This window comes from Pyxicephalus adspersus, chromosome 9 (assembly GCF_032062135.1).
Source record: "Pyxicephalus adspersus chromosome 9, UCB_Pads_2.0, whole genome shotgun sequence".
Taxonomy (NCBI): Eukaryota; Metazoa; Chordata; class Amphibia; order Anura; family Pyxicephalidae; genus Pyxicephalus; species Pyxicephalus adspersus.
Window position 1 is genome coordinate 26,806,770 of NC_092866.1, and position 22,143 is coordinate 26,828,912.

Sequence of the window (22,143 nt, forward strand, 5' to 3'; positions counted from 1 at the left end):
CTGTGTTTTGTGCCATTAGGCAAAGGTATAGACATGGCTTCACGGATCCATGGGCATTATTGACAATCATCACGTTGAAAGGTGCCTCTAGTGTGTACACTGCGAGGAAGAGTTTGTGGAAAAATGGCTGGGCACCTTTGGTCCCTAAGCGAGGGTGATTTCCTATATGTGATTCGTGGTTTGTGTGTTATGAATTTGTTCATTGTAAGGTCTGATAGTAATAAATACCAATGTTTTTGGCAGATATTGCAAATCATTTCAGGTTGTTCACTGTATTTCATGATTGTTCTTGTTGTTGCGTTTTTCTTGGTTTTCTGAGGTTTGTCAAATAAAAGGTTTGGTCTAGATAAGCCACAAACATATGCCCTTTTGAGATGCTTCTTGGGATATCCACAATTTAAAAGTCTTACTTGTAAAGCTTTTGTCTCCTTTAAGAATGCCATGTCTGTTGAACAATTCCTCCTTAGCTGAAGATATTGGCTAAAGGGGATACTCTTGATGAGAAACTTGGGGTGGGCACATTTGGTGAGTAATATGGTGTTCTACAATATCTACAATATGTAGATTGTTTGATCCCCTTCAATAGAAATGAAGATGTCCAGAAATGTAAGGCAGGATTCACTGCTTTCCATTGTAATTTTTAGGTTAAACGTATTTATTTGGATCATGTCAAAGAACTGCTTGATAAGATGAGGAGGGCCTGTCTAGAATGTCGTCAATAAAACGTTGCCATGATAGAATATAGGAGTGGAATTGGGTGATACGTAAGGTGGCAAACAACTCCCTCTACCATTCGCCTAGGTAAAGATTGGCATATGAGGCCGCACACTTCGTGCCCATGGCAATTCCCTGTGTTTGCAGGTACACAGTATTGTTAAATGTGAAGATATTTCTTTCCAAAATGTATTGTAAAAGCAATAGGACAAATTAATTTTCTTTGCCTGCCCTGGGTCGGTTTCTTTTCAAGCAATCCGAGATCTTTGAAATACTATTCTAGTGGGGGATGCTAGTCTTTTGTGCATATTGGATGCAATAGGTTATTACCACTCTCGATTGTCCAAGACATGGCAAATTGATTAGTAGTGAGCTATATCCAGAATTACCACGTTGCCTCCCATATCTGAAGGCTTAATTATGATATTCTTATTTGATTTCAGGTTGTACAGGGCTTCCTCCATGTCTTATGTAAAGTCAGAAGGAGAGTATCTTTGGTTAATGTTTACATTAAGTATTTCTGTAGTTACTTGGCCTACGAAAATCTAGATTCTAGGGAACAGGAAAGTTGTCACAAATTTCTTTTATTTTGTTGTATTATCAAAACAAACATTTTGTGCTGCAAAAAAAAAAAACCCCAGTCTTTATCTTTGCTTTCAAATTATGTATATAGCGGGCCCCACTGAAATATTACAAAAGATAGGATTATAACTTTTGTATTTCTCTTTGGTAGACTTCAGATTTCAGAACTTATAATACCATGCAAACAGTCAAGACTAGCAGTACCTGAAGCAGCAAAGCAATCCCAAAACATCAGTGAACCTCCTCCACTTTTGACTGTAGGGAACATGTTTTTTTCTTTGAAGGCTTGGTTTTGTTTTGTGTAAACAATCGAATGATGTGTGTTACCGAAAAGCTGTATTTTTGTCTCATCTGTCCAGAGGACATTCTCCCATAAGGATTGTGGCTTCCACAGGTGAATTCCAATCTGGCTTATTTATGATTCTATGTTAGCAATTGGGTCCTTTTGGGTCTCCTGCCATAGCGTCCCTTTTCATTCAGATGGCGATGGATAGTGCAAGCTAACACTGTTGTACCCGATGCCTGGAGGTCAGCTAGAAATTGTTTGGAAGTTGATCCAGGTTCTTTCTCCACCATTCGAACAATTTTTTGTTATAGCATATCATCAATCTTTCTTTTGTCAGCATTTGTAATTGCAAAAATTTTTTGGGAGAAGTGGTGCGTGCATATTCTGACATAAATTCAAGGATGCCAATATTTTTGGCCATGAATATATATATATATATATATATATATATTTGAGAAACCATTTGGGTAAACCAATATAAATGTAAAATTTTAGGAGTTGTTCTCTAACACTCTAATAATTGTAATAAAGTGTATTTGAGCCATGCCTGTATCTGTAAATAGCTGAAACCGTTAAATATAAATGAGTTGAGTGAGTATGAATTTAAGGATCCATAGGATAAAATTGTTATAAGACAATCATGTGGAATACAGTAATAAAAGGCTTTGATGTCAAGAGTGACAAGCAACTTATGAGGTGGTACATGAATGTTTTCAAGAATTTGGAACATGTGAATGAAATCCTTCACATAATATGGAAATCTCAAAACATGAGAACATAAATGATCATTACCTTTAAAGGATTATTATTTCACTGGCATGAGAAGTGAGCTGTTAATGCTGGACACAAAGGATATGAATTGAAGGAAGAGCATAGAATGTAGGAATCCTGGGATGTGGGATGTTGAGGATTTCCATAATGTCCTTACAATTTTTACCATTTAGCATGTATTTCATCAATTAGTGAAAACAATTGTTGTTGGTTTACAGATCCATCTTAATGAATTAGGATATCATTGATAAGGTAATTTATTCCAGTAATTCAATTCAAAAAGTGAAACTCATATATTATATAGATTTAATATACAAAGAGTGATACATTTCGAACATTTATTTCTTTTCATTTTGCTGATTTTGGCCCACAGGTAATGACAATCCAAAATTCAGTATTTAGGAAAATGAGAACATTATGAAAAAGTTCAATATAATAGATGTTGTTAGATATAATGTATGATAATAGATTGATAAAAAGTGTCATCTGAGGTGGCTAATTTTCCTTTACATTTTGATTGGTGTTAGTCTTGAATGGTTGGAGAGACGAGGCTCTGGCAATATGTGGTAGGAGTTTAGGAATTACTCCCAGATTTATTGAGCCTAATTTATATAAGCTCTCAATGCCTGGAGAAAATACACATTTCAAGTCATTTGGTTGCAAATGTTTTCAATCCTAGTCCAGATCCATTCCAAGCTTGCTGGATCACCCAGGTTCACTGATGAAAGTGTATCTTCTCCGGCCTTGGAGAGCTTTCATTAATCAGGCAAATCATGTCAGTTAGGGGGAACAACCAAATTGATAGATGCAAGGGAAAGACTTTTGCAAGAGTTTTTCTCCTTTGAAGAAATAAAAACTAGTAGTGTTATTATTGTCTTTCATCTCAGGGAATAGGTCTTTACATTTTTAAGACTACCATGTGTGTGCTTTGGATGTTGCTCGTTTAGTAAATGAGATGTATTCATATTTGTATTTTGTGTTTAGATATATGCAGAATTGCCTAAAAGAAATAGAGGTAATGGGCCTGATGAATCAAAGCTCTCCAATGCTGGACAGGATACACTTTCATCAGCAAAGCTGGGTGATCCAGTGAACCTGAAATGGATTTCTTCAAAGTCATTTGCTATTTGCTAGCAAATATTGTGAATCCTGGACCAGATCCATTCCAGGATCGCTGGATCACCCAGCTTCATTGATAAAAGTGTATCCTCTCCAGCCTTGGAGAGCTTTAATAAATCAGGCACAATGAGTGTAAGTGTTATCTGAATATAAAGGTGATGATGAAAAGTAATTTTTATTTCCATAACTTTTTCTGTTGTTATACCTACATATAGTTGCTCCAATAGTAAATGTTTAAGAATATTTCAACAATCTTCAGGACTCTAGTGTAGGAAAAGTTTAACAGCCCTGTCAGGGTTTTGATTTTTTTGCCAATTTTATCACAGCTCCCAAGCAATTAGTTATAGTTATATTTTGTTATTTGCATATTTGCAGTCTTAGGAAGATTTCCCTTCACGTTCTGTCCTGTGGGTATATAAGTAAAAAAATAAAATCTCTCCAAAGGGGAAAGATAGAAAGTTGTCAATGAATCAAGTTTACCCAATGGAATATTTTCCATTTATTCTTACTCCGGTGTAGCTAAACATTTTTGCATTTTTTAACTTTGGTACCATGGACAGTGGTCACCAGGAGAAAAAGAAAGAGAATCTCCCTAGAAGGTACACAGCAATAAAAACTTTAGGCTTTACATACAAATTTGAAATTAAGAATAAATTACCAAATATCAGATATGGTTGCAAAATGTCACATTAGATCATTGTTTAATGATATGATAATTCTTAGTCATAATAGCCCATGACTAAAGTTAAGTATTGGAATATGAACTTATATTTATGTATGTATTTGATGTTTAGATTTTCACTATAACACAGATATTCCAGGAGTTATATAATTTTATGTATACCAATATTTTTTTATATTTATTGTATTATCTTTTTTAGGACACATGGCTGGTGACCATACCCGACTAGAGCTTCATCACCTAGAAACTGGCATAATGACTGAACGTCGTTTTCTTTCAGCTCCACCTTCAAACTTTTTGGGTCATTTAACAGCTTTACGTTATAATGGAGCACCATATCTTGATTTATGTCAAGATGGTGAATTAGGTAGACGTTGTGAGCTTAATGCTCGGGCTGGTGGTCTTCGTCCACTGCTAGCTGATCCTGTAGTTTTTCGCTCAGGTCCGGCCCATCTAGCCCTTCCACGACTTCAGGCTTATGCTTCTATGCATCTTCTCTTCATGTTCCGTACACGACATCCTGATGGACTCTTACTTTACAATGGTGGTCAGGGGCCTGATTTCATCGCTGTGGAACTTGTAAAGGGGTGAGTGACTTTATATATTTTTAAGAAACACTGCATTTCACTGCAATGACCATGACACTGGATTACATGTATATCTGTCTATGACACAGGATATACAGAGGTTTATGAGATTTATTTAAAAATCATTATAGCAGTGCCTATTTAATTTTCAATTAGCTTTATCTTATTAAAACCTGGCTTGTCTTGGCTCATCACAGCAGACAAAGCAGAAGTTGGAGGAGAATGTGTTACATTAAGGTTGAGCTGTTAAGCTCAAAGAAACAACAGGCTTATTAAAAGAAAAGCATCTGGATAACAAGGGAGAAAGACCCCGGTGTTTTATCTGTTTTCTCAATAATTAAACACAGAATTTCCATATGTACAATTACCTGAATAAAGTAGGTATACTTTAAATATATTCATATTCAGGTTAAAAAGGTTTAAACGTTTTCAAGAATCACCTGAAATGCATTTTTTACAGAAAAATATTGGTTACCTTGCAAACATAACAAACAAAGATATTTCCCACATATTGTTAAGCTTTCACCTCACTATAAAACTAAACATACAGTTAGACCCATAAATATTTAGACAGGGACAACTTTTTCCTAATTTTAGTTCTGTACATTACCACAATTAATTTTAAATGAAACAACTCAGACGCAGTTGAACTGGAGACTTTCAGCTTTAATTCAGTGGGTTGAACAAAAAGATTGCATAAAAATGTGAGGAACTAAGGCCTTTTTTTACACAATCACTTCATTTCAGGGGCTCGAAAGTAATTGTACAATTGACTCAAAAGGCTTTTTCGTGGGCTGGTAAGCAGATAAAAGGCCTGGAGTTGATTTTGTGTGGGGGGGGGGCTTGTATGTGGAAGATTTTTCTGTGAACACACATTTGGTCAAAGAAGCTCTACATGCAGGTGAAACAATCCATCCATAAGCTGCAAAAACAGAAAAAACCCATCCGAGAAATTGCTACAATATTAGGAGTGGCAAAAAACAAAGCACTGGTGAACTCCGCAACGCCAAAAGACCTGGACACCCACTGAAGACAACAGTGGTGGATGATCGCAGAAAAATTTCCATGGTGAAAATAAACCCCTTCACAACAGCCAACTAAGTGAACAACACTCTCCAGGAAGTAGGCGTATCGATACCCAAGTCTACCATAAAGATAAGACTGCATGAAAGTAAATACAGAGGGTGCACTGCAAGGTGCAAGCCACTCATAAGCCTCAAGAATAGAAAGGCTAGATTGGACAAACATTCTATGGACAGATGAAACCAAGATCAACCTTTACCAGAATGATGGCAAGAAAAAAGTATGGGCAAGGTGTGGAACAACTCATGATCCAAAGCATACTACATCCTCTGTAAAACATGGCGGAGGCAGTGTGTGCTTGGGCGTGCATGGCTGCCAGTGGCACTGGGACACTAGTGTTTATCCATGATGTGACACAGGACAGAAGCAGCCGAATGAATTCTGAGGTGTTTAGAGACATATTGTCTGCTCAAATCCAGGTAAATGCAGTTAAATTGATTGGGAAGCCTTTCATAATACAGATGGACAATGACCCAAAACATATAGCCAAAGCAACCCAGGAGTTTATTAAAGCAAAGAAGTAGAATATTCTTGAATGGCCAAGTCAGTCACCTGATCTGAACCCAATTGAGCATGCATTTCACTTGTTGAAGACTAAACTTCGGACAGAAAGGCCCACAAACAAACAGCAACTGAAAGCCGCTGCAGTAAAGACCTGGCAGAGCACTAAAAGGAGGAAACCCAGCATCTGGTGATGTCCATGAGTACAAGACTACAGGCTGTCATTGCCAGCAATGGGTTTTCAACCAAGCATTATAAATGAACAGTTTATTTTCAGCTTTTTAATTTGTCCAATTACTTTTGAGCCTCTGAAAGTGAAAAAAAGGCAAGGTTCCTCACCTTTTTATGCAATCTTTTTGTTCAACCCACTGATTTAAAGCTGAAAGTCTGCAATTCAACTGCATCTGAGTTGTTTAATTTAAAAATAATTGTGGTAATGTACAGAACCAAAATTAGAAAAAAGTTGTCTCTGTCTAAACGTTTATGGACCTAACTGTATGTACAGTAATAATAATTCTTTAATTTATGATACCGACTTTTATCAATTGAACAACTGATACTGCAATGTGTACTGCACTGAAGGAAAGCAACTTGTCTGTATTACTATACTAAAAAAATCTCATGTCACAGATCCCCTATTTTTAGTGAAAGAAAAATATGAAACTTCTTGCAGCAAGCAATTCTATTTTGCTAGACATGACAGTTCATCTTAGCATGTAGTGTTTGTATACATTTTGAATTCCTACTTTTAAAATATTTGTGAAGCAGATAAATATATTTGGTTAAGCAGCACAGCATAAACGTTTGTCAAAGTGACAAAAATGGAAATACAAACATTGCACAAACTTTCTTCATTTTTATAACTTTACCTTTGCCTAACTGTTTAAGCAGTTTTGCAGTCCAACAGGCAAAAATGTTTGACCCAGTGCACAAACTAGGCAATCACCTGGAGCCCCCACTTTCTTAAAAAACCCTGCAGGAGCACCTCTCAGCTACCCTCAACGTCCTCTACAATGAAAGAGCTGCACCCTTTAAATATCTTACTCTAGATTTTGAACCTTAACTCTTTCATAATAACAACAATACCAGACTCTGTCCACCTTCCTTCACTCTGCAGCAGCAGAAAATCTACATGCTGTAGGACAAGAACACCTTTCATCTGTAAGCATACTGAAAACTAAAAGGAGATGGTTTGTCATTGTATTTGCGGTTACACTAGATTGTAAGCTCTTTTGGCCAGGGTCTTTTCCTCTTCCTGTGTCATTGTTTGTATCTTTCAGTCATTTGCAACCCTTATTTAAGCGCTGTGAAATATATGTTGGTGTTTTATTTATGTACATGTAAATGTTTTTTATTGTACAGTATGTGTAGTGCAGATATATATACCCTTGTGTATCATTATGTATGTAATAGGCCTGATTTATTAAAGCTCTCCAAGACTGGGGAGGAGAGACTATCATGAGGGAACCTAGGTGATCCGGAAAACCTAGGAATCTTAAAAATGGTTTGTTCTCAGTTGGTAACTGTTTTAAATCCTGGATCAGATCCATTCCAGCTCTTCTGAATCATCCAGGTTCTCCTATGATCCAGTCTAGAGAGCTTTATTAAATCGGGCTCCATGTCAGATGATCTGTGTGTGTACATATGAGTGGCTATATTTATGACTGGATACACAAAGAAGGATTGCACGTTTATGACTATAATATTGAATATATGATTCTAGCCTGTATTATTGGCCTGTTATACAGGAAACACTTGCTTTAATATGTCCCTCACCCTTGTCCCCCCTGTTTATCCTAACCAAAATACAACCCTAAAGAACCATGTGCTTACATTATTCTGTAATTATAAAGACAAGCACTCATTTTGCCAGTAGAGTAGAGGGGTCCTAAAGGGTCTAAAAATGCCAAGATAAGGGGCAGCAGCCCATTTTGTCAGCAGTAGGTGGGATCTCAGTGGCAGTCATCACTGCCAGAAGAGACACTGGTGGGGGTAAAGGGTAGAGGAGTCAAGTGAGTACAGATAGGATTTGTAAATAAAAATAACCTTTTGCCCTTGTATTTTTTAATTTTTTTGGGTACATGTCCCTTATGGCAGTGCCCAATTTCCAATGCATGTTTTACAGTATATTTTCTATTAGCCCTAAAAATGACCACAATGTACCAACAAGAGTCAGCATCCCAAATAAACTTCAAAGGGACTCCCTTCTTACATCAGGTTTGCCCAATTTGTAGCAATATTTGCCCAACCCTTGGTGAAATAAACCTTGAATGTTTCTCTCATCATTATCTCATAATACGCTCTATAAAAACATATAAAGTATTGTAGGTGATATGGTGCTAAGTTAATTTATGCCCAGGGCCCCAATTTATCTAAAACCACCTCCCCTTTCATCACAGTAATCAAAGACTTTGTGAGGACACATTTGCTGGGAGGTAAAGGTGTTACTAAGCTAGAATAGCACTGAGAACAGTGCGAGATCATAAAGCAGCATTTTCCAAAGAGAAAAGCTTATTTTATGCCAATTCTAGGGAAAATCAGTCACAAATCATACCATATAGGGGTGCAGGTCTACTAAAAAATATAAATAGACAACATTCTTCAGATTCAAATATATACTAAACAGTTACACTTTTTCACACTAGTAAAGTAAGAGTAAACAGAAGTAGCAAAATAAATTATTCTTTACTATTCAAAAACACATGAATTCTTGGGTGCTGAAGTTGCAGTACGATTATGGGTTTTATATAGACATGGTTTTGTCAAACATGTAATGGGAGGTATAAAAAGATAGTTTAGAAGAGGAATTCAACATGTGAAATCTGCACAGCAGACATATCTGGAAGGAAAGCACTTTGTAATCTAAAAGTCATGTGACCACTGGGCTCCATTATTATATCTATTCTGCAGGTTGTTCCATGATGTTGCTGCATGGAACTTCTTTGCTGCATGTGTCTTATAATTATGGCATCCAGTTGCTCTCTTTGGAAGGATCAGAATTAGAAACTGACTATAACAGCAAGCATTGCCTCTGTGCTCGGTGTGGTAATTTTGCTACAGCGAGACAAGGCAACTGGCATAATCTACTGGTATTTTCTACTGATTACTGCAAGTACATCACTTAAAGTAAAACAAAACACTGTACCTATGCAAATAGAAATGCAATCATCAAGTTTTATTTTAAGGTTTACACATTAAAAGAGAAAAGGCTTTGCAAATGTATACATGTATGAATGGAATGTTTAAAATCTCTATTTAAGCACTCATAATAAAGTCAAATTTCTGAAGTTGAAAATAGTACTTGGAAAATGAATGCACAAATGTAATAGGTTGAAATCCAAAACACTTAAGCTTAGCTGCTATGAAAAAACAGAAACTGTATTTTATACCTGTATCAATACATATATATATATATTTATATATATATATATATATATATATATATATATGCAAATAGAGAAAATAAATTGAGCCCAAAGCTTTGACAAAATAAATAAATAGAAATAGCATATGAAGTCCTCAAGTGTCCTAAAATGCTAAGATAAGACTAACAAAATTCTATATTGGTGAGCCTTTTTTATCCTCCCTCTGAACCTAGTTGGAAAAAAAATTTGTCTAGCTGTGCAGCAAAACACATAGAGAGTTTGTGTGAAAATGGCACACACTATTAACAAAAAAGAACATATAGTAAAAGACAGGAAAAGAAAAAAAAATGTTTTTTTTTATGTGGCAAACAATTTATATTAGCAATTAAATTGTCAGTGTATCAGTAATTGACCATTTTGCACATACACATATGTATAATACAATACATTTATCAACCAAAGTTCAGTCCCATCATATTAAATCATCATAGGATGAGTGATCTTTATCTATACAAAACTAATCAACTGCATCTCATCCAGCGTCAGTGAGACGGTGGATACCTATCTGTATCCTCTAGTCACCAAATTACCATCCTACTTAAAAGATATGATCAAACTTCTCAAGATGACCAATGCAATGGAAGTACCCCGCAATACTATACTAGTTGCTATCGATATTGAAGCACTATATAGTTCTATACCACACACAAAGGGGCTTCAGATGGTATCTAGTTGAACTTTACTGCTGGTGCTCAATACAATGCCTTTATCCTGTTTCTCCTTCAGTACGTCCTTGAGAGGAATAGTTTCACCTTTGATGGCACCACCTACCTACAAATGCATGGAGTCACCATGGGCAAATATGTCCCCTCCTATGCCAATATATACCTAGGTGAATCAGAAAGACATACATTTTTTCATCATCTGAGATGGATCCTTTCTGTCACCAGGTATCAAAAATTCCTGTCTGGGTTGCCTGGACAAAAAGGTAACCCTGTTGGTTCGACGCGTTTCGTGGAATATATCTGCTTTTTCAGGAACAGAAAAGACAAGAACATCTAAAAACAGAATAATAAACATTTCACTATCAATCATCTGAATCTAACAATTAATATAAATAAAACAATAAAACATTTAACATCGGAAATATAATTTCTTTTCAAAGTGGATCTACCTGATTATTGCAGCACATAGGACCCACCTATCAGGGGAGAGCAGATGAGGACAGCAACTTTAGGGCTCTTTTTCAATCAGCAATAGTCTCCATTATCTAATGACAGAAATAGGACCAACCATTTTAATTATAATTCATGTACTTTCAATTATTATTGTGCCCATGAACCCTAAAATTATATTTATATAAGTATGAAAGTGTTTCCTAATTGTTAAAACAGTATCATATTGCTTGTGCTATACAAACATTACCTCAGCCATGAACCCATTGTTGAACCTTCATCCATGACATTTGAACACCCATTAAAGCCAGTGCTCCAATTGCTCTAATTATCTTTCCAGTGAGTACCCTTTAAAAATAAACCTTTCCCATATAATTTTTAAATAATATAATCATCTTGTATATATTACTTGGCACAGTGTGGTCCATATTGATTATCTTCTTTAGAATCTCATTCCTTGGTATTTCCATTCATATCAGCAATTGTTTTTACACACTCTCTAATTTATAAAATCAAAATATTATTGTTTGTTCAAATCTATTCAATCAAGCCACATAGTTTAGGTCTTTTTAAACACAGTTAGGACTTACTTTTCTTAGCCATTCAAAAGCTTATCTCCTACAGGCTCCTCTTTGTTGCTCATCTCATGCCCTAGCGGGCCCGCAAGTGGCGTGCGCACGTGGGTAGCTCAGCTGATTCTAGAGTTCTCTTGTGTTTAAATAACGCCATCAAGAAGACGTGATGTTGGTGTAGGGATGGACCAAACATTCTGTCCTGCACCCTAAAATGTTTACTAATTATTGAGGTGGACAGCTGGAGAGGGGAGTTGCGCACGCAGTGAGCGCACACCAGTCCTCCTCTAGCATTGTGTGCATCACCAGCTCCCACTCAACTTGCAAAGAAGGATAACACAGTCCAGGGAGGGGTACTTGAATCAGTGCAACCCTCACATGCTGAATCAAAATGAACGGTTCCGTTCACTGGCTCTACCACACAAATAGAGGGGGGGGCAGCATCCCTTTGTACATGGCCAAACTGCCCGGTCCAAAAAAGGGGAGCACACTGCACACCCACCACAGCCTCTGCCATTCAAAGGACCATAGGATGCAGTCATTGCATTTGCTGCAGCTGGAGATTAATCTCCACATAATCAAACTGACCTTGTAGATCAGGGGCTGGCAAAGTTTCATGGCCACTAGGTCATTTATAGGGTGAGCGGGAGCACACTAGGCCGGGCCCACCCTAATGGCTCCGCCCACCAACAGGGAACGCCCCCTGAAGTGAAATCCCTCTCCTCCGTATGCATTGCGGATGGGAGGGATTTACCTTCAGGGAGCTTTCCTTATTTACGGCGGCGGCAGAAGTATCAACGCCGGCCACGGTAAATAGGGGAGCAACTGCGAGGGGCCGGCACCGGAACGAACTACTGGATAGGCTGTATCTGGCCTAAAGGCCGGAATTTGCCGACCCCCGTTTTAGATCAGTTAAATGGGAGGACATGTATACAAATAAGCAGACATCTATTGTAGAATAAGGGCACCCTAATGATTCACCTAAAGTTTATTTAAAACAGATTTCACCCGTAACAGAAAGAATCAATAATTGAATATCCTCAATGTTCTTAGAAGGTTGTCAATAACCATAATTGTACATCCACATAAGAAAATACATTTGTACACAAATTTATCAGATATTGACATTTTGAATAATAAATAATTTCAATGTTTTATTTATAATCTGCTGTTATCTCTCTAGGTTCATGGTGTTCATTCATATATTAAAGTATTCACAAATCTTTGACAAATTATTGATTTTGCATCAATTGCATATATTAACATTTGGACCTGCATAGGCATACATATACAACTAAAGATTACATGTTTAATCATACATATATTTATTCCCCTATATCGTGCTTAAGTTTCTGCGATGTTTTGATGCCAAAAAAGGGGGAGGGGAATTCCAAACACTTACTGGCTCTAGAGGAACAGTTGGAAGCTTAGGACTTTGTTGAGTCCTGGAAAATTTGTTGCATTCAGGAGGTAAATCCATTTTGTCTCCTTTTGTAGGATGCATTGATCCCAATTCCCTCCCTTGGGGTCCCCCGATACTTGTTTTGGGGGGCAAGAATCCTAATTCCTCAGTAATAAAATTATGTCTCGTTGCAATGTGGAGACTTAATGCGGTAATTATCTGTCCATTTTTAAAGGCATATATATGCTTGTAAATTCTTTTTTTAAACTCCCTTTTCATCTTCCCGACATAAAAATGACCACAGCTACAAAATGCAAGGAAAATATTCCTTTTGTCCTACAGTTTCCAATTTGTTTGAGGTTGGCGTTGATTTCTACAGGTATCCTTATTATGTCATTTTTTTCTATGAATACAAAGACATTGTCTACATGATCCACAGGGTGAAGTACCTCCCTCCTCCTTTGAAATCTTTCTGTCTTTCTCACTTTTGTAATGAGTATATACTAATTTGTCCTTTAGCGAGGGCAATTTCTTAAGTGTTATTTGTAGATATATTAATATGTTTTTTCAAAGCTGGGTTTGAAGTGAGATTTGGTCAAAATTTTTCACAAATATTTCCTAATGTGTTATGTTGTTCTGAATACCGAGAGATTATTCTCACTTGATCCGCTTGTTTAGTGATTTTTGTGGTTGCAAAAAGTATTTCCATTTTCCCTCGCTGTTTGACTTTATTATAGGCTTTTTAAGGGTGGTTTTCATATAGCCTCTTTGTAACATCCTCATCTGTAGGTCCTTTGCAGCTATCTCAAATTCCATGTCTCTAAAACAGTTTGCCCTAATTATTAAATATGGGGAAAATGGGATGCTCCTTTTAAAGACTCAGGGTAAGAACTGCCGGGAACTGTGAGCTGCCGATAAAATTGTGTTTCCTGACGTGGGTTTACAGAATAACTTAGAGTAAACCATTAAATCTTGATTAATACAGATTTCTATGTACAAGAAAGGAAGGGAAACATTGCTAGATTGCATTGTAAACTTAGGATCAAAGGTATTGATGCATAATTTGTCAAAAACTCTAACAGCGTGGTCTTAGAACCCTGCCAGAGGATGAGAACATCATCGATGTACCTCCGCCATAACAATACATTGCGGAAGTACATTGAGCCATGATCTGACATGATCACTCTTTCCCATCACATCAGGTACAAATTAGCAGAGGTTGGGGCACAACATGTCCCGACTGCCATTCCCTGTACCTAGAGGTATGTGACTGTACCAAAGGTAAAGGCATTGGGGGTGAGTATGTATTCTAGGAGAGCTAGAAACTCAAACTCATTCTGTTTAAGCAAATTATGGCTTGTTGCACTTAAAAATTCACTGCTATTCCCCTATCATAGGGAATGCTCAAGTAAAGCGCATGAATATCTAATGCTACCAAATGGCAGCCTTTTAGTACGCTGATTCCTTTTTAAGACTTTTAACAATTCAGGGGTGTCTTTTAAGTAAGATTTTAGGCTTGTTACAAATAGTCCTAAATATTTGTTGATCAACTTACTGGCCTGGGAAGAAATGCTTCCAATTCCGGAAACTATTGGGCAACCTGGAGAATTACCAATGCTTTAGTGAATTTTTGGCAAGGAATAGAAGGTTGGCAACTTAGGATGTTTGTTATTGAGATAAATAAAAACTTTAGAATCAATGACTCCATGGTTTTTCACTATCGTAGAGTAGATACTGCAGAAAATACTATCCCTCATGCAGAAATGCCTGCCCATGACCCCTGGTAATTAGTCTCCCCTTTAGCTATTACCCCAGACTGCAAAGGAATTGCTAAAAAAGCTAAGGCACTCCAGTTAGGACTAATTATTATTATTATTATTATTTTTATTATTAAACAGGATTTATATAGCACCAACATATTACGCAGCGCTGTACATTAAATAGGGATTGCAAATGACAAACTAATACAGACAGTGATACAGGAGGAGAGGACCCTGCCCCGAAGAGCTTACAATCTAGTAGGTGGGGGAATTTCACACACAATAGGATGGGCGATATGTAGTGGTGGGAAGTAGTGAGGGTTTAGCAGACAGAAGAAGATGGGTAGGCAAGTTTGAAAAAAATGTGTTTTGAGCGCTCTTTTAAATGAGCAGAAAGTAGGAGCAAGCCGAATAGGATGAGGAAGACCATTCCAGAGAGTTGGAGCAGCTCTAGAGAAGTCTTGTAACCGTGCGTGTGATGAGGTTATGAGTGAGGAAGTCATTAGTTAGGTCATTGGAGGAGCGGAGAGAGCGGCAGGGGGAGTATTTTTTAACCATGTCAGAAATGTAAGTGGGACAATACCTGTGTAGGGATTTGAAGGCAAAGCACAGGAGCTTAAATTTGATTCTAAGGTGAAATGGAAGCCAATGGAGAGAACTACTAAGAGATGCAGCGGAAGAGGAGCGGAAGGAAGGATGGATGAGTCTGGCTGCAGCATTCATAATAGATTGTAGAGGAGAGAGTCAGGTTAGTGGAATACCAGAGAGGAGGAGGTTACAGTAGGCCAGACGGGAGATGATAAGAGCATGTACAAGGAGTTTGGTGGTCTCAGGGGACAGGTAGGGTCGGATTTTGGAGATGTTACGTAGGTGAAAGTGACAGCACCTGGAAATGTTCTGAATATGGGGGGTAAATGAGAGGGCCAAGTCAAAGGTGACACCAAGACAACGTGCCTGAGGAGAGGGCCGAATAACAGTGTTGTTAACAGTTAGATATATGTCAGGGGGAGATTTGGAATTTGAGGGGGTTGAATGGGGTTAATTGAATGGGGTTACCCCAAAAACTACTAAAGAAAACATATCATCGTGTGAAATGATTATCAAGACAGAACCTTCTCTTCAACGAATCCAAGAAGAAGAGTTTATCAGAATCTACCACCAGGATTATCCAGTGCATGCCATTTGCTGCAAGCATTGAGACCCAGTACGTTGAGACCCACAAGTATAAGAATTTTTAGGTGATAAACCTTAGTGTTCTGTAGGTCACCATCTTTGTGGGATCATTTGGTTTCCAACTACTTTACCATGGCACCTAAACAACCTCTATTGAAGAACTTACAGCTTACTAGCCCTTACAGCAGACTGACAGATGCCTCCAGGCTTTTCTCCTCCGCTGTTTAACTGCTTCAGCTCCAGCTCTCTCCTGATTTGTCTGTATATAACTTTTGGCAATGCGAACCTTTTCCAACTCCATGAAGCCGCAGAAGCTCCAATATTACACTGAGTCCAATCGACCAGATATCTATCACATCATATGTCGTATCTACCCCTGAAGAAGCCTATTAAAGGTGAAACGCATTGGGTACCCCCTAAGAGACTGCGATTATTTACTTGTACTCTGGGGCTATCTGCTGCAAATGGGGGAATGTTATCTCACTGGTAACACTTTTCTATAGTAATGAGTGCATAGTGCCTATCATCAGGCCAAAATCATGCTTTACATGTAATAGTTGTTGTTACCCTTATATATATATACATTTAGACAAATATTTATATATGTACATGTATATACAAATGTATATATACATTTGACAAAATGTATTGTTTGTATGCCTAAAAACCCTATTTTTTTCTGTTTGTCCATTTTTCACTATTAAAAGGGCTGGCAGATTACCTTTACTTTGAACTACTATACCTATTTAACTTTGTAATAACAAGTGGGATGGACCTTAACACCATGTGTTTTTTATCACTTGGATTACAGCTACTTTGCCATGGCACTGTAAGGCCCTGGTCCAGCAATAGTATTCGCCAGACACCAATCTTATGCCATACTCTTCACCTATAGCAAGCCCCAGCCCAGCCTTGGGAGGCTGGTTGTGTTTCCCAGCACACCATGCCCCCGATGAAAGTGTGCAAGGGATGGTGCCTGGGGAAGGTCTTGCAGAGGATCAGGAACCCACAGATAAAGCAGTAGCAAGATTCCAACAAAGACAAGTCCAGAATACAGAGCAGATGTCATACACAGGTAATCCATCCTCTAGACGAGGTACAAAAGGGCAAGACACAAGCAGAGTCTGGGTTACATGCAAAAGGTTAATCCAGACATCATAAATTCACAGTATCATAAACAGACAAGGTCAGCAACAGTAAATCACACCAGCAGAAAGTCAGCCAAGCTAAACGCTACATCAGGCAATAGTAAAAAGGAGTAGAGGTTATAAAGTCCCAGCAGCCAATGGCAGCACAGGAAGGTCAGGAACTAATCAGACTTTTTTTTGACTAATCAGACTTTTTCATTGATAAGTACAGCCTAGGGACTGTGCGAACCTGGACCATGGACCACGTGTCTCCAATCAGCTGTGACCACAAGCGTACTGAACTCATGACCTCTCAATGAAGAATCTCAATTAGGAGGTCATATGAGTTCAGTACGCCTGCGTTACCGCCCCCTGCTGTTTCCCTCATTCGTTGGGCAAGAACACGACCTCATGGGGAATCACAAGGCCGTACTCGCTACATGTTCGGTAAGCGAGAAAGGCCTGATTCGCCGCGAGATCAAACCTAAAAATCTTGCTCGCTCATCCCTACTATAGACCATAAACTGGCTCCAGATAGCCTATACCTGACCAATATAAACAGTATATAGGGCATAGTATTTGCCCTTTAAGTCCAACAAGAACATATTCATACTGGTTAATCGCATGTTTTTTAGTGGAATTTACCTGATGCCTTTCGCCCAATATGGGCTTCCTTAGGGGTAATGACACGCTTGTGAGGTAGTATAAGATACTGAAAATAACAAAGTTACAGTTATGCAATCAGTAGTAGTACTCAGTCGAACGCTAATAAGAAAACATAAAAATCTCAAAATGTCTATATAGTGTAGTTATTATTCAAACCAAGGTAACAAAGTTTACACAGTGTATCTGAGTGTTCACAATAATCAGTGCTTGGATAATATATACATTAGTGCTTAGATAGTATATTCAGTATATAGTGTATATGAGCAATAATACTTGGATAGTATGTTAAATAGCCAGATGTGATTAATTGTACTGTTAGTGATGAGTTTATCAGTACAACCAGAATGGTGAACTAAAAAAATAAATAAAAAAAGACCAAAAAAGATAATATTTCTGACTTACATGTTCACAATGAGGTGGTAAATATATAAGCTGGTTGACCCTGGAGAAGGGGGGGAGGGGGAGTTTTGAAGGTTGCCTAAATGGATAGTGATTAGATAAAATATTCAAAATTTGAAGTAAGACAAGAGTTTTGATGTATTGTAAATGGTTGAATAAGTGTCCAAAGATAGTAATGTGTCAGGTAGTAGGTGTAAAAATAGTAATATGACAGGTAAGAAGTAAAAATATAGGTATGAAATAAAGGTTATCATTGTAAATTAAAGTATGCTGCAGTGGTAAAAAAGAAGAATATGGAAACAATGATCATATAAGCCTAGTGTGCTTGCGCCGGAACACAGTATCTGTACTGCACATGCACATACTCTGCCCATCTGTCAGACAGGAAGATACTGCCCCACCTAGTGAGGGGTGGCCCTAGGGATCCGCCCCATCCCAGCTGCCGGCTCAATCCTAAATCCAAAGCGTCCCCGAGAGGGTGCCTAGACAGGATTGAGGATGCAAAATTATTTATATTTATTTATCCATAAGTTGGCAGGGGTGTGGAGTAAAGTGCATAACAAAGATTTTCAAAACAGAGGTTAAACATGTGAGAGAATACTCTATCACAAATTAAGGAAATTGTTACATTATTTAGTAACATATACCGTATTTTCCGGCGTATAAGACGACTTTTTAACCCCGAAAAATCTGTGCCAAAGTCGGGGGTCGTCTTATACGCCGGGTACCGGTACTTACCTGCGGAGTCCGGTGTCCCCGCGAGTCCTCCTTCTCGTCCGGCGTCCCCGCGAGTCCTCCTTCTGTTCCTTCTTCTGTCTTCCTGCTTTGCAGCTTACGTGAGTCCTCCTGTGCAGCAACGCGAGCCTGCACAGGAGGACCTGAGCCTGGATTGGCTCTCCCATGGAGAGCCTGGATTGGCTCTCCCGTGAAGAGCCTGGATTGGCTCTCTAGTGGAGAGCCTGGATTGGCTCTCCACTAGAACACGCCCATCCATTAAAGGAACGCGCCCATTCATTCCTTGGAAGTGTGTGGAGCAGTGTAGGCTCCTCCTGTATCCCTCCTCCAATTACTATCACTGTACTATTCCTTCTGCCTGTCAGTTCTCGCACAATAGTGAGATCTGACAGGCAAAAGGAACAGTACAGTGATAGGCAGACCAATTGTAACCAATAAAATACAGGTAGTCTAACCAATTAAAGCAGTATACAACAACCAGCCAGTCGCCTGTAAGGTTACATCACTTGCTGCGATTGGCTGGTTGTTGTATCTGTAGCTGTACCTCTTCATACAGTAAAGCACCAGTACATACAATACCTTACCGTATATACAAATGTCCAACAGTGAAAACACCATCATGGCTGCACCAGCAAGAAGAAAGAAATATGAAGCTAGTTTCAAACTCAAAGTTGTAAAGTTTGCCATGGAACATAATAACTGTGCTGCTGCAAGACAATATGGAGTAACAGAAAAGATGGTTCGTGACTGGAAAGCAAATGAAAAAGCATTAAAGAGTATGCCGAGGGGTAAGTGTGCATTAAGAAGAGGCAACCCACATTGGCCAGAACTTGAAAAACAAGTAGCAGACATGGTGAATGAGCATCGCCAAAATGGTTATGTAGTGACATGTAATCAAATACGTTTGTTTGCACTTCAGTGGGCCAAATCTAACCCAGATCACAGCAACAGATTTAAGGCCACTGTATCCTGGTGTACTAGATTCATGGGAAGGCATAATTTGGTACTGAGGCAAAAGACGAAAATTGCCCAAAAATTACCTGCAGATCTTGATAGCAAAGTAAATAGTTTCCATCAATACATAATACGACAGCACACTAAACATGGCTATGTGTTATTATTATTATTATTATTATTAATAAACAGGATTTATATACGCAGCGCTGTACATTAAATATGTGTTAAGTAGTATTGGAAATATGGATGAAACTCCAATGAATTTTGATATGGTTGGAAATAAAACTGTCCATCAAAAAGGTGAAAAAACAATTTTAATTAAAACAACAGAACATGAGAAGTCTAGTTTTACAGTGGTACTAGGATGCACAGCTGATGGTGCCAAACTGAGACCAATGATTATTTTTAAAAGAAAAACAATGCCGAAACTCAAGTTCCCTGTTGGTTGTTTTGTACACGTCAATGAAAAAGGCTGGATGGATGAAGAAGGGATAAAGCTATGGCTTGATAATATATGGAGCAGACGACCAGGTAGACTTATTCAAAAACGTAGTCTGCTGGTGTGGGATATGTTCAGGGCTCATTTAACTCCCAGCACCAAGGAAAGGCTTGCAAGACTAAATACAGATGCAGCAGTTATTCCTGCAAGATTGACATCATTGGTACAGCCACTGGATGTGTGCCTAAACAAGCCATTTAAAGACCGCATTCGAGAACAGTGGAATGAATGGATGGTTAGCGGCGAAAAGTCATTCACAAAATGAGGAAACATGCGTGCTCCACAGTTGGATGTTTTGTGCAACTTTGTCATAAAAGCCTGGAATGATATTGATGCAGAAACAGTAATCAAGTCTTTCAAGAAGTGTGGAATATCAAATTCATTAGATGGTATGGAGGACGACTACTTGTGGCAAGATGAAGAGGAAGATGAAGCTGAGACCACACCATCTGATACGGAATTCAATCCATATGATGACTGCCTTACAAATGTACCACAAGATGTCATTGATGTACTTATGATATCAGATGATGAACAGGAGGATTTTGAAGGCTTTTAAAGGGAAACTGTCACGCTAGCAAAACCTGTAAAAGTACCGTAGCTTGCAGTTATGATGGGAGTTGCTAACCAGGGACTTGCCGGGCACTTGTTCTCTCTCTATTGTTTTTTTTTTTCTTCTATCATCATCAGTTCCAGTGGGTTGACAGCTTAGAAAACAAACAGCATAGCAGCTCCCATGGGTTTGTTGTCTTATCCTTCCATTCAGCTTTAGAGTGAATTGGGAAAAGTTTAATGTACTGGTTTACGTTTACATGTTTGATGAAAAACAGCCTCATGTTTATAAGTGACAGTTTTTCTAAGTACATGCATGTCATAAGCATTTGAATTAAAATGACCATATTGAAATCAAATCTGATGTTTTTTAATTTTTATTTGGTGTGCGTTGGAAGAGGGGTAGTCTTATACGGTGAGTATATTCCAAACTCTACATTTTAACTGGAAAAGTTGGGGGTCGTCTTATACGCCCAGTCGTCTTATACGCCGGAGAATACGGTATCTGTTTAAAGCTAAACATGTAATTTAAACTAGGGAATTTGTTAAATTTCCAAGAAAATATCTATTTAGTTTCATGTTGTAAAAGGATGTTGTCGAAATACCCATCTCATAAGTTTATTTTCTCAGGAGGGTATCTTCTCAGGAGCCGCAAATTTATTACAGTCGGAATTGACTGTCCATTAGTAATGGAATATACATGCTCACAGATGTGTTTTTTGTTTTCCCTAACATAATATTTACCACATGAACACGTGATCAATTAAATCATGCCTTGAGATAAACAATTACCATAGTACTTTAGTTTAAGTACTGATCCGTTGGGAAGGTTCAGTGCCTGGTTTTCTTGTATCCAATCGCATTGTTTACACCTGACGCATTTAAAGGTACTGTTCAAAATCAAGTTAGTAGAGGTTTCTGGATGAGGATTGTAATGGCTCAAAATGAGCAAATAAACTAGGGATACAGACTTCTTATAGGTGATTTGTGGCCTTGATTGGATATATGCGTTATTGATTGGGTCTGCTGTGAGAATGCTCCAGTGTTTGGATAATATATTATGTATGTTTCATTGATGTTGGTTAAATTGTGTAATAATGTGTGATTTGGTCTCCTTGGGGTCGGGTTGGTTTTAAAGATTAGGTCTTCTCTTAAATGTTTTGAGCCTGTGATTAATATTATTATTATTATTATTATTAAACAGGATTTATATAGCGCCAACATATTACGCAACGCTGTACATTAAATAGAGATTGCAAATGACAGACTAATACAGACAGTGATATAGGAGGAGAGGACCCTGCCCTGAAGAGCTGAGATAGGACGGTAGTTGGAGGGTAGGGAAGAGTCCAGTCAGGGTTTCTTTAGGATAGGGAGAATTATGGCATGTTTAAAAGCTGAGTGGTATTTACCAATAGAAAGGGAGAGGTTGAATA

The 22,143-nt window shown here is 38.1% G+C and overlaps 1 protein-coding gene across 1 annotated transcript in view; it reads left to right on the forward strand.

The window, feature by feature from the left end:
* LOC140338515 (neurexin-2-like) overlaps positions 1-22,143 on the forward strand; it is a 346,284-nt gene that overhangs the window by 280,404 nt on the left and 43,737 nt on the right. Inside the window, exon 14 of the mRNA XM_072422758.1 lies at positions 4,354-4,741. Within this exon, the coding sequence (XP_072278859.1) occupies positions 4,354-4,741 (388 nt within the window). The remainder of the gene's footprint in view (positions 1-4,353; positions 4,742-22,143) is intronic.